This window comes from Hyla sarda, chromosome 1 (genome assembly GCF_029499605.1).
Source record: "Hyla sarda isolate aHylSar1 chromosome 1, aHylSar1.hap1, whole genome shotgun sequence".
In the NCBI taxonomy this organism is placed as follows: domain Eukaryota; kingdom Metazoa; phylum Chordata; class Amphibia; order Anura; family Hylidae; genus Hyla; species Hyla sarda.
In genome coordinates, this window is record NC_079189.1 from 605,825,716 (window position 1) to 605,840,279 (window position 14,564).

Consider the following 14,564-nt stretch of genomic DNA (forward strand, 5'->3'; position numbering starts at 1 on the left):
CTAAATACAGTGATGATGTTGCTCCTCATGGAGAAGACCAAACAGTCCTACCCCAAGGGGAGCTGCTACTGGAGATCGAACCATCTGAGAAAGAAGTTAGATATATTGGTACAAAATGGATAAATTCTGGGGTACAACCAAATTAGATGCATAAAATTTTATTCCATCTTCCGGCATCAATGACATTCCGATGTAGCAACTCTACGTATACTTACAGATGTGATGTAGCAAGCTGCCATGCCACCCCACAACCACATTGCAGGAGTGCCTATAGCAGGGGTAGGCAACCTTTTGGTAGTGCTGTTCCCAAATTTTTTTTGAAGGTGCTTGGTGTGCGGGAAACATGGGTGTGGCTTGCTGTGAGTGGGGGTGTGGCTTGTCAAAGGTTTTTATTTTTACAGAATTGTCCCTATATATTGTTCTCGCTGTAAGGACCTTACAGTGAGAACAACCATTTTAACTCAGACCTGTATAATACAGACCCAGAATCAGTCCACACCACAATACAGACCCCAGAATCAATCCGCACCATAATACAGACCCAAAAATCACCACCCACCATAATACAGACCCCAGAATAACCACCCACCATAATACAGACCCCAGAATCACCACCCACCATAATACAGACCCCAAAATAACTACCCACCATAATACAGACCCCAGAATCACCACCCACCATAATACAGACCCCAGAATCAGTCCCCACCATAATACAGACCCCAGAATCACCACCCACCATAATACAGACCCCAGAATCACCACCCACCATAATACAGACCCCAGAATCACCACCCACCATAATACAGACCCCAGAATCACCACCCACCATAATACAGACCCCAGAATCAGTCCCCACCATAATACAGACCCCAGAATCACCACCCACCATAATACAGACCCCAGAATCACCACCCACCATAATACAGACCCCAGAATCACCACCCACCATAATACAGACCCCAGAATCACCACCCGCCATAATACAGACCCCAGAATCATTCCCCACCATAATACAGACTCTGAATCACCACCCACCATAATACAGACCCCAGAATCACCACCCACCATAATACAGACCCCAGAATCACCACCCACCATAATACAGACCCCAGAATCAGTCCCCACCATAATACAGACCCCAGAATCATCACCCACCATAATACAGACCCCAGAATCACCACCCACCATAGTACAGACCCCAGAATCAGTCTCCACCATAATACAGACCCTAGAATCATCACCCACCATAATACAGACCCCAGAATCACCACCCACCATAGTACAGACCCCAGAGTCACCACCCACCATAATACAGACCCCAGAATCAGTCCCCACCATAATACAGACCCCAGAATCACCACCCACCATAATACAGATCCCAGAATCACCACCCACCATAATACAGACCCCAGAATCACCACTCACCATAATACAGACCCCAGAATCAGTCCCCACCATAATACAGACCCCAGAATCATCACCCACCATAGTACAGACCCCAGAATCAGCCCCCACCATAATACAGATCCCAGACTCACCACCCACCATAATACAGACCCCAGAATCACCACCCACCATAATACAGACCACACCATAGTACAGACCCCAGAATCACCACCCACCATAATACAGACCACACCATAATACAGACCCCAGAATCACCACCCACCATAATACAGACCCCAGAATCACCACCCACCATAATACAGACCTCAGAATCACCACCCACCATAATACAGACCCCAGAATCACCACCCACCATAATACAGATCCCAGAATCACCACCCACCATGATACAGACTCCAGGATCACCACCCACCATAATACAGACCCCAGAATCACCACCCACCATAATACAGACCCCAGAATCACCACCCACCATAATACAGACCCCAGAATCAGTCCCCACCATAATACAGACCCCAGAATCACCACCCACCATAATACAGACCCCAGAATCAGTCCCCACCATGATACAGACTCCAGGATCACCACCCACCATAATACAGACCCCAGAATCAGTCCCCACCATAATACAGACCCCAGAATCACCACCCACCATAATACAAACCCCAGAATCACCACCCACCATAATACAGATCCCAGAATCACCACCCACCATAATACAGACCCCAGAATCACCACCCATCATAATACAGACCCCTGAATCACCACCCACAATAATACAGACCCCTGAATCACCACCCACAATAATACAGACCCCAGAATCACCACCCACCATAATACAGACTCCTGAATCACCACCCACCATAATACAGACCCCAGAATCACCACCCACCATAATACAGACCCCTGAATCACCACCCACCATAATACAGACCCCAGAATCACCACCCATCATAATACAGACCCCTGAATCACCACCCACAATAATACAGACCCCTGAATCACCACCCACAATAATACAGACCCCAGAATCACCACCCACCATAATACAGACCCCAGAATCACCACCCACCATAATACAGACCCCACCATAATACAGATCCCAGAATCACCACCCACCCTAATACAGACCCCAGAATCACCACCCACCATAATACAGACCCCAGAATCACCAACCACCATAATACAGACCCCAGAATCACCACCCACCATAATTCAGACCCACCATAATATAGACCCCAGAATCACCACCACCACAATACAGACCCCCCCCTCCCCCGTTACATAATACAGACCCCAGAATAAGACCCCAGTTGTGTTGCACAATAATATTTATACAGTTACAACTGACTCACAATTCACGTCTTTCCTTCTGTTCTCCTTCTGGCTCAGACCACCATGACGACTTCTTCCAGCCAAAACCCATCACTGCAGCATCTGCAGGACAAACATCTTAGTTTCTGGATTTTCCAGTGCACTCCCCAGAAGTGCTAAATTCAGTCGAGTTTATTCCATTTTAAACAGCGTCATAGAGAAGGCTACGTTTCAGCGACCTGTCTTTGTCTTGCATGAGAGGTGACAGAACGTAGCCTGCTCTGTAACACTGTTTGAAATGGAATAAACTGCACTGAATTCTGCTCTTTATACTTTGGTGAGCTACAATTTTCCTTGGGTAGAAGTAGGTAGGTAGCTATGCAGGTAGGTTAGTAGATATGGAGATAAGTTCATAGGTAGGTAGCAAGGTAGGTACATGGGTAGCTATGTATGTAGGTAGGTACCTGGGTAGATAGGTACGTAGTTAGGTAGCAAGTAGGTAGTTAGGTAATTAGGTTGCTATGTAGGTAGGTAGCCAGGTGGCTAAGTAGGTGGGTATGTAGCCAGGAAGTTTATAAGGTAGGTTACCAGGCAGGTAATTGTGTAGGCAGCCAGGTAGGGAAGTAGCCAGTGCTCTTTCACATCCAAATCATCATCCTCCCCCCCCCCCCCCCCCGTCACTTGCACCCTCTTCCCCCCTGTCACTTGCACCCATCATCACTTGCACCCCCCTTCCCCCCATTATCACTTGCACCCCCCCATCATCACTTCCACCCCACCCCATAATTGTGTAGGTAGCCAGGTAGGGAAGTAGCCAGTGCTCCGTCACATCCAAATCATTATCATCATCCCTGTCACCTGCACCCCCGTCACCTGCATCCCCTTCCCCCCGTCACCTGCATCCCGTCACTTGCACCCCCCCTTCATCCCTTGCACCTCCACCATCATGTCTTGCACACCCCCATCCATCGTCACTTGCACCCCCCATCATCACTTGCACCTCCCCCATCATCACTTGCTCCTCCCTATCATCATTTGCACCCCCCCCCCAATCATCATTTGCACCCCCCTTCCTGCTTCCCCCTTCCTGCTTCCCCCCTCCCGTCACCTTCCCTCCCCTGCTCTGCAGATTCCAGGATGGTTTAAAATAAAAAAAATTTTTATCGCAGGCAGGAATCTCCTGGGCTGCACAAGCTGGCTACATTCTTCTCCCACTACAGTGCAGGCGCCGATGAGAGACGTCATCGGCGCCTGCGCTGCATGCGTGCAGAGGTCACAGGTCTCACAGTGAGAGGATGCTTAACTGTGCGTGCGTGTGCACGCCTTGCCCCGCTTGTGACGTCACAGCCACTCCCACTCAATGCAAGTCTATGGGAGGGGGCATGACAGCCGTCACGCCCCCTACCATAGACTTGCATTGAGGGGTCGTGACGTCACGAGCCTCCGGATCGCCTGTCATCTGGCACAGAGCGAAGTTCACTTTGTGCACCCGATGTGCTGCAGTCGAGATCACGGGGGTTTCCCAGCCGCAGGACCCCTGCGATCAGACATCTTATCCCCTATCCTTTGGATGGGGGATAGGATGTCTAGGGGCGGAGTACCCCTTTAAATTTTGTGTTTTACGACAATTCAATAATTGTGAAAGGCTATATATATTGACTAGACTGAGAAGCTTACAGTTTACACGTGATGCTTATAAGGGGTTGGTTGGTCAAGGCTTTTCTGGAGAGTACTATCACTGTACAAGAAACCTGGGGCCTCCTAAAACCCAACCTATATTAGATATACGTTAATAAATCATACCAACAAAGAAACAAAAATCAGCTGATCCCTCTTATAATTCCTGGGGTATCGTACCGTCCCTTGAAAAAGGTCCTATCCAGATAATTGCACCGGGAAGCCGTGGTTTGGTCAAAAAAGACAACCGATATAGACCACGAATATCACGATCCTGTATAAAACCCATGAAAAACTCGACGCATATCACCCCTCAATAATGGGGTTCATCAGGGGATAAGAGACAGAATAACAACATAGCAGCAATAATTCTAAGAATGGCATGTACATAATGAAAACAACAGCATGTAATAGTTCCCATTGGTCCAAATGGGCCCGTGTTGTCACGATGACCTGTGGAGAGGATTGGATAGATGATGCCAAATAGATCTCCCCAAACCGCTTCAGTGAAATGAAGAGGCTTTTCTGGAGAATATTTCCCTTTCTATGTATATAGACAAGCATAGTCTTTAATAGGCACTAAAGTGAATGTACGAAACGTTTGAATATATCTTATCAGAAAAAAATGTCTGATTTATCAGGATCCAACCCTGCTTCCTTCCATTGCTAAACTCCTTATTCCTTCTGAAAAAAACTGTTCCTTACCATCATCTTTTTTACAGGATAGTCTAGCAGCTCACTAAGAGATTAGGTCATATCATGCCCCCTCATCTCTATAGACTTGGGAGTAGCATCATGTAACCTAATCTCTCAGTGAGCTACTTGACTATCTTGTAAAAGGAAGATGGAAATGAGCTGTTCTACAGAGCCAGAAGCAAACACAGAAAGCATAAAGGCATTTTTTCAGGATAAACAGTGACGGATGTGAACATGAACAGAAGCATAATTTCTGGGATGTGATTTAAAGGGGTATTCTGGCTTTATAGGATATAGGATATAGGATAAGATGTATGATCGTAGGGGTCCCGCCGCTGGGACCCCCATGATCTCAGTGCAGCCCCTGGCATTCTGTGCCGGGCGCTGCCTCCGAGACGTGACATCACAGCCACGCCCCCTCATGATGTTACACCACGCCCCCTCCATTCATGTCTATGGGAGGGGCCGTGTTTGTAAAGTCGCGTCTCGGAGGCATCACCCGGCACAGAATGCCAGGGGCTGCACCGAGATCGCGGGGGTCCCAGCAGCAGGACCCCTGCGATCATACATCTTATCCCCTATGCTTTGGATAGTGGATAAGATGTATAAAGCCAGAATACCCCTTTAAATCACATCCCAGAAATAATGCTTCTGTTCATGTTCACACCCGTCACTGTTTATCCTGAAAAATTGCCTTTATGCTTTAAGAACACAACAGGTTCAAAAAGGAGAGCAAAGCCCATATAAGAGGTTTTTGAGTAAAAAATTGATGGTTTCCCCATAGGATAGTACACGGATCCTTATTTAGATCATAAAGTGTGGCATAAAAATCTGTAAACGGTTAATAGTGTCTTGGGGCGTAATGAGTTTGCCTTTCTTATCCTGGGTCCATAGAAAGAGAATTTTGGTTTTAAATGGGTACTCCGCCCCTAGACATCTTATCTCCTTTCCAAATGATCCCCGCAATCTTTGCTGTGGCACCCCAGACATCCGGTGCACGGAGCGAACTTCGCTCCGTGTAGCATGACTGGCTCGTGATGTCACGGACAGACCCTGCTTGTGATGTCACGGGTCAAGCGGGGCGTGGCCATGACGTTACGAGCCTCCAGCGCTGCACCCGATGCTCAAAACGAACGCCAGGTGCAGCAAGGAGGGGGGACCCCAGCGGCGGGACCCCCGGGATCAGACATCATATCCCTTATCCTTTGGCTAAATGTCTAGGGGCGGAGTACCCCTTTAAGGTGGTGAGAAGCTACTACAGGCATAGTACTTAGCATTTAGCTTCCTAAGGGATTTCTCATGAGACTAAAATAGGCATTCTGTCAATTGGCATCCTAAGAGAAGAATGTCTGCCCCATAACTCCTCTGCTGCCGAGACTTATGAGAAGCTTCCTAAAGGGGTACTCCGCCCCTAGACAAATTATGCAAAGGATATGGGATAAGATATCTGATCGCTGGGGTCCCGCCGCTGTGGACCCCCGCGATCTCCCTGCTACACCCGGCGTTCGTTTAGAGCGTCGGGTGCAGCGCCGGAGGATGGGACATCATGGTCCCGCCCTGCTCGAGACATCAGGGACATGCCCCTTCAATGCAAGTCTATGGGAGGGGGCGTGGCTGTGGCGTCATGAGCGGGGTGTGACCGTGATGTCATGAGCCTCTGTCCCGCATCACCAGTCATCTGGCATGGAGCCAAGTTCGCTCCATGCACTGGATGTCTGGGGTGCCGCAGCCAAGATCGCGGTTGTCCCCAGTGGCAGGATTCCCACGATCAGACATGTTCTCCCTTATTCTTTGGATAGGGGATAAGATGTATAGGGGCGGAGTACCCCTTTAAGCTTTGATTTTTTTGAGGCAGGTCTTCGATTGTAGCTCTTCTCGCTTTTTTAAGTCTATGACCCAGTTTAATGAATGTGCCCCTAATGACTGCCTTATTAGCTTTCCATAGGGTAGATGTGTCATTCCCATCCTTTTCGCTATAGGAGTACTCTGGTGCAGAGTATTCCTGCTCCGTCCTGCCCGGGCTGCAAAAAAAATGAAAATAAACCATCACTCACCTCCCTGGGTTCCAGCGGAGCGCCACTACAGCTGATCGGGCCTCCAGTCCATCTACTTCATACTTCCGTGTGAACGAAGCGTCACATGATGCTCAGCCTATCGCCGGCTGCCGCGATGTTCTGCCTCGGCCGGCGATAGGCTGAGCGCCATGTGACGCTTCGTTCACACGGAAGTATGAAGTAGATGGACCGGAGGACCGATCAGCTGTAGTGGCGCTCCGCGGGAACCCAGGGAGGTGAGTGATGGTTCATTTTCATTTATTTTGCAGCCCGGACAGGATGGAGCAGGAATACTCTGCACCGGAGTACTCCTTTAAGGCTGAAGTAGTTCTCAAAGTCTTTGCGCAGTACCCCTTTAAGCCTGTTGGCACCACTCATTAATATCTACAATAAGATTGGGTGGAAGAGCCTGTAGGCCCCACCAAAAATCCAACACACTAATTTTTGGTGTACTGGTGGAAGAGCCTGTAGGCCACACCAATGACCTTTATACAAGTCCTATGTAACACGAGAGTGACGTATACATTTAGGTTATAGTGATGCAAGTTTTCACAGACACTAATAATACATTTACAATGCTATTATGAAGTGAGCGCAGGAGCTGTGCTCGTTTCATAGCGGGTGAGTGACGGCTGCTATCAGCAGCCAGGGACTCCCCATCCAATGGCAGACATCAGCAATCAAACTGACGTCCCCACTAAGCCTTTTAGATGCCTTGATGAATTCTGTCTATAGCATTTATAAGGAAAATGTCAGATGCTGGTCGGTTCAGGGGGCTCATCGGACCCCCGCAGTGAAATCGCAGGGCTATAATTAGTGCAAATTGTGTCCGGGGGTCTCTTACCCTCCTTCGACATACATGATCTCCAGTGTATAACTGCTGGGACCCCCCGATCTCCTGTACGGTGCCCCAGCTCCAGGGGTATAGAGGTAGCAGTCGCACCAGGGCCCTGGTGCCTAAGGGGGCCCCCAAAACACATCTGCCCCATAAGGAACCAATATTTAAATTGGTATATGGGGCCATATTGCAGATTCCGGCTCTGCTACTGTAATGATGTTTCGCACCCAGCACGTAAGCTGGCCGAAACATGCCCCCTCCATTAATTTCTATGGGAGAGGCAGAGACATGCGAACACTGTGTCTCCGCCTCTCCCATAGAGATGAAGGGAGGGGGCGTTTTTCGACTAGCTTATGTCCTGGGTACGACACACTCGTTAGAGAAGCAAAGTCGGGGCCCCCTACAGGAGATAATAGGGAGTCCCAGCGGTCAGATAGGGGATACGTTTTTTCCCCGCTGGATATCTTCTTTAATTGTATTGACTCACATAATAAAGAGTACTGTACAGCAGTACTGTAAAGTGCACTGCGTAAAGAACGAAACCCCCCAAAAGTTGCTAAATAGTTTTTGTCCCCCAACACCCCCCCCCACACACACACACACACACAAACACACAATTGTTTACATTTTTTTTTTTCTTTTACCTTACTTTTTTTGGTAAAAATTCATGGTTTCATTAGAAAAAGTAAAATTTGTCCCGCAAAAAACAAGCCCTCATATGGGTCTGTTGATGGAAAAATAAATGATGGCTCTCCAAAGGGGAGGAGGAAAAAAACGAAAACATAGAAATGAAAATTAGCATATGTACTTAAAACCAGTAGATAGGACAAGAAGTCTCTATACACAGCAGAGGAAAATATTATCTGTACTTAAAGGGGTACTCCGCTCCTAGACATCTTATCCCCTATCCAAAGGATAGGGGATATGATGTCTGATCACAGGGGTCCCGTCCGTTTAGAGCGTCGGGTGCAACACCGGAGGATCGTGACGTCACGGCCACGACCCTCAATGCAAGTCTATGGGAGGGGGCGTGACGGCTGTCACACCACCTCCCGTAGACTTGCATTGAGGGGGCGTAGCCATGATATCACGAGCTGGGCGTTACTGTGACGCCACGAGCCTCCGCCCCGCATCGCCAGTCATCAGGCTCGGAGCAAATTAGATCAGATCAGATGCTGGTGATGGAAGAATGGAGACCGGTATCAATAGTTCCCCTTTAGGATGTTGTATGAAAAAAGACTTGATATAAATATAATGAAACCTCTCCAAAAGACCATTTCTTTGAGAAGACCACCCCCATAGAAGACAACTATTTTTGTGCCATTTTAGGTGGATGCCTCAAAAAGGTTTTATTGAAATATCTTTTTTTACGATTATCAGTAAAAAAAAATAAAAAATAAAAAAGATAATAATAAATAAGACCTGTTTTATCCTTGGCAGATGACTGTACCAGGAGATCAGAGGAGAATCTTATATCTTCATATTATAAAGCAGATGATGATATCACACAAGATACATATGAAGAACATTCCATTATCCCAGATACACCCTCAGCCCTTCACAGCCAAGATCTGTCATCTCATCCTGTTACACCCGTCCTGTCTTCTGATTCATCACAGAATGTTAAGCAAAATAATGAAAAGCCATTTTTTTGTTCCGAATGTGGGAAATGTTTTATTTCGAAAACGCAACTTATTAACCATGATAAAACGCACATACGTGAGAAACTATTTCCAAATCAAGAATGTAGGAAATATTTACCTCAGAAACAGGATCTACATCAGAGAACTCATGCAGGAGAGAATCTGTTTTCATGCCCAGATTGTGGGAAATATTTAACTCTGAAATCAAATTGTGGCGAACATCTGAGAACTCACACGGGAAAAATAACATTTTCATGCCAAGAATGTAAAAAATGTTTTACTCGGAAACCAGATCTTATGCTGTATCGGAGAACACACATAGGAGAGAAGCTATTTTCGTGTCCTGACTGCGGGAAATGTTTTACTCGGAAATCAAATCTTGAGAAACATAAAAAAATCCACACAGGAGAGAAGCCATTTTCATGTCCAGAATGTGAGAAATGTTTTAATCGGAAATCGCATCTAGTTAATCATCAAAGAACTCACACAGGGGAGAAGCCATTTTCGTGTTCACAATGTGGGAAATGTTTTACACAGAAATCTAGTCTTGCCAAACATCTGAAAGCTCACACGGGTGTAAAGCCATTTTCGTGTCCGAAATGTGAGAAATGTTTTACTGTGAAGTCAAATCTTTCTAAACATTTACAAACTCACACAGGGGAGAAGCCATTTTCATGCACAGAATGTAGGAAATGTTTTACTCAGAAATCAAACCTTGTTAAACATCAAAAAACTCACAAGGGGAGAAGCCAAATCTGTGCACTAAATGGTGTCGGAAATACACACATCAACTAAATAAACTAATGCACCCAACGTAGAAATCCCCAATTAAAGGGGTACTCCGCTGCTAGACATTTTATCCCCTGTTCAAAGCATAGGGGATAAGAAGTCTAATCGCGGGGATGCCGCTGCTAGGGCCCCCCCCCCCGTAATCTAAACAAACACCGGGTTCTTGTGGCAGTGGTCATGATGTCACGGCCACGCCCCTTGTGACATCACGCCACGCCAGGGGCGTGGCGTGATGTCACAAGGGGGCACGGCCGGGACATCACGATCACAGCCTCCGACTCCGAATGTTCTGAACAAAATGTCCAGGATGCTTGAGCACCGGAGTGCCACTTTAACTTCTCCTTTTTTCTATCGTATTGGAATCACTTTTATATATCATCATTACATTTAATATTATACATCTCATACTGCATCCTCAAATGTATTAATAAAAGTTTTTTAATAAAAGTTTTTTCATTTAAAACTTAGTCTCCTATCCATCCGTCTCACCGCTGGAGTTCTGTATGATAGGAAAAGAGTCTTAAAGGGGTATTCCAGGCAAAACCTTTTTTATATATATATAAATCAACTGGCTCCGGAAAGTTAAACAGATTTGTAAATTACTTCTATTAAAAAATCTTAATCCTTCCAATAGTTATTAGCTTCTGAAGTTTTCTGTCTAACTGCTCAATGATGATGTCACGTCCCGGGAGCTGTGCATGATGGGAAAATATCCCCATAGGAGCTGGACAGCTCCCGGGACGTGAGTCATCAGAAAGCAGTTAGACAGAAAACAACAACTCAACTTCAGAAGCTAATAACTATTGGAAGGATTAAGATTTTTTAATAGAAGTAATTTACAAATCTGTTTAACTTTCCGGAGCCAGTTGATATGTATAAAAAAGTTTTGGCCTGGAATACCCCTTTAAATCGCTAAATTCTAACAAAGCCTAAATGTCACATTAAATGCAACAAATTTTAGCTATGAAAAATCTTTCTAATGTACTTTGTTTAAAAAAAAAAAAAAATTGAGTTTTATATGTTTTATTGGTGTTTAACCCCTAAGGACGAAGCGTTTTTCAGTTTTTGCATTTTCGTTTTTTTCCTCCTTACCTTTTTAAAAATCATAACTCTTAAAAAAAAATCCATATTATGGCTTATTTTTTGCACCATCAATTCTACTTTTTCAGTGACATCAGTCATTTTACCCAAAAATCCACGGCGAAACGGAGAAAAAAAACAGTGTGCGACAAAATGGAAGGAAAAATGCCATTTTGTAACTTTTGGGGGCTTCCGTTTCTACGCAGTGCATATTTCGGTAAAAATGACACCTTCTCTTTATTCTGTAGGTCCATACGGTTAAAATGATCCCCTACTTATATAGGTTTGATTTTGTCGTACTCCTGGAAAAAAATCATAACTACATGCAGGAAAATTTATACGGGCTCATTTTTTGCGCCGTGATCTGAAGTTTTTATCGGTACCATTTTTGTTTTGATCGGACTTTTTGATCGCTTTTTATAAAGAAAATTGTAATTTTTTTACGTGTACGCCATTGACCGTGCGGTTTAATTAACAATATATTTTTACAGTTTGGACATTTCCGCACGCGGCGATACCATATATGTTTATTTTTATTTACACAGTTTTTGTTTGTTTTTTTGTGATTCAAACTTTTAGTAGGGAAGTGGTTAAATCACATTTATTAACACTTTATTTTCACTTGTCAATGTTATAGCTCCTATAGGGGACTATAACATTGCACACACTGATCTCTTACACTGATCTCTTACATTGATCACTGCCATGCATTAACATGGCATTGATAAGTGTTATCGCCGTGCTACTGCTCCTGCCTGGATCTCAGGCACGGAGCAGTCATTCGGCGATTGGACACGCAGGAGGCAGGTAAGGATCCTCCTGGTATTCTGGAAGCTGTTTGGGACGCCGCGGCGGGACTAAGCTCCTGGGATGCTTTCGGTTTCACTTCAGACGCAGCAGTCAACTTTGATCGCCTCGTCTGAAGGGTTAATACCTGGCATAACCGTGATCGGTGATGTCCGATATTAGCCGCGGGTCCCGGCCATTGATGGCCGCCGGGACCGACCCGATATGATGCGTGACCCCGCGTTATATAATGCAGGAGCCGGCGCAGTTGTTAAGGAGTTAAAAAAGCTTCCACTAGGTGTCTCCCTACTTGTCCAGAGCACATTTCCCCCCCCATCTTTTGCACAGACTTTGGACTCCTGCTGGCCTGGCAGAGAGCTGGCCAGACTTTGGACTCCTGCTGGCCTGGCAGAGAGCTGGGGGGGGGGGGGGGGGGGTCCAGCCTTATCCAATCATAGCTCATCTCACACTGCTCTGGGCTGTGTGTAGCTGAGTGAGGGAGGAAGGTCTCCCCTGTATGGCTTCAGATGATGTCACGCCTGCTGGGTAATGCCCCTTCCCAGTCTGTGAATCTTACTGAGACTGAGCAGAAAATACAGAGCAATATCAAGGTGGGAAACTAACAAATAATAAAAAATAAAGGCGAGGGGGGGGGGTATCATGATGGGGGCAGTGAACTGGGAGGATTATAAAATTTAACAAGATCATGATAGGTACTCCTTAAAGGGTTTTTTCAAGGGAAAAATATTGGTGGCCTGTCCATAGGATAGATCAGCTGTTTGGGCGAGCCGCACCACCAGAAGTGGTCATTGTAAAATAAGTGGTAAACATATACCCAGATAACAAAAGAGTCTTTGGAGGACAGAAGGTCGGTGCTATGAGCGTCATGACTGCGGCCCACCAGGGACTAGGAGGAAGAGACCGAGATGCTAGATCATCAGTAACACAGACCGCAGACCTTCTGACATTAAGTGGGGGGATGTTATCCAGAAGACTTGTTCTACTAAAGCAGTGGTTCTCAACCTTTTTTGCGACTGTACCCCCAAAGTGTGAAAGTATGTCCGCTGGCGAGAGGTAGCCACGGACAAAATAAATAGCTCACTTAAAGGGGTACTCCACCCCTAGACATCTTATCCCCTATCCAAAGGATAGGGGATAAGATGTCTGATCACTGGGGACCCCCACGATCTCAGCTGCTGCACCCCAGACATCCGGTGCACGCAGCAAACTCCTCTCCAGGCCGGATGACTGGCGATGCGGGGCGGAGGCTTGTGATGTCATGCCCCGCTCGCGACGTCACAGCCATGCCCCCTCAATGTGAGTCTATGGAAAGGGGGCGTGATGGCGTTCGCGCCCCCTCCAATAGACTTGCATTGAGGGGGCGTGGCCATGACGTCATGAGTCTCTATCCCGCAATGCCAGTCACCTGGCACGGAGTGAAGTTCGCTCCGTGCACCGGATGTCTGGGGTGCCGCAGCCGAGATCTCGGGGGTCACCAACGGCGGATAAGAAACTTCACCTTCATTTCATCACATTAAAAGCATAGACATGGAAAGACTTCAGCACATGGATAAAATCCTTGGGAAAAGCGCCAGGCATGACGCGTTTCAGGTCATGTGACCTTTCATCAGATGCATGGTGGGAAGCCGAAAGGAGGGGAATATATTGGGCCAAACAAATGGAACGGGTGAGTGAAACACTAACCTGGGATTAACCCCATATGTTCCAAAAAGTGCAGTTTCCCCTCGGCTAAGCACCATGACCACAAGCGATTACAATACATGAATTGCAAACATAAGAAAAAAGTTTGTGCTTATATATGTTGAGAAACTAAATACATAACAGCCAAAGTATAATTACAAAATATATAGTTTAAACATACATATCAAACAGTGTGATATTCATATGGTTTGACTAAAATTACAAGGACATTCAATAGTTTAGAATAACATCTGACCTTAAAGGGGTATTCCAGGAAAAATCTTTTTTTTATATATCCACTGGCTCCAGGAAGTTAAACATCTTTGTAAATTACTTCTATTAAAAAATCTTAATCCTTTCAATAATTATTGGCTGCTGAAGTTGAGTTGTTGTTTTCTGTCTGGCAACAGTGCTCCCTGCTGACATCTCTGCTTGAGACAAGCAGAGATGTCAGCAGAGAGCACTCTTGCCAGACAAAAAACAACAACTCAACTTCAGCAGCAGATAATTATTGAAAGGATTAAGATTTTTTAATAGAAGTAATTTACAAATCTGTTTAACTTTCTGGAGCCAGTG

At 46.0% G+C, this 14,564-nt stretch overlaps 1 protein-coding gene across 1 annotated transcript; it reads left to right on the forward strand.

Moving 5' to 3' along the window:
• Window positions 1-30: 30 nt before the first annotated feature.
• On the forward strand, window positions 31-10,550 carry LOC130297276 (oocyte zinc finger protein XlCOF6.1-like). Its single transcript, XM_056549580.1, has 2 exons — window positions 31-279; window positions 9,430-10,550. The coding sequence occupies exons 1-2, from the start codon at window positions 147-149 to the stop codon at window positions 10,425-10,427; spliced, it is 1,131 nt and encodes a 376-aa protein (XP_056405555.1). The 5' UTR covers window positions 31-146; the 3' UTR covers window positions 10,428-10,550.
• The last annotated feature ends 4,014 nt before the right edge of the window (window positions 10,551-14,564 follow it).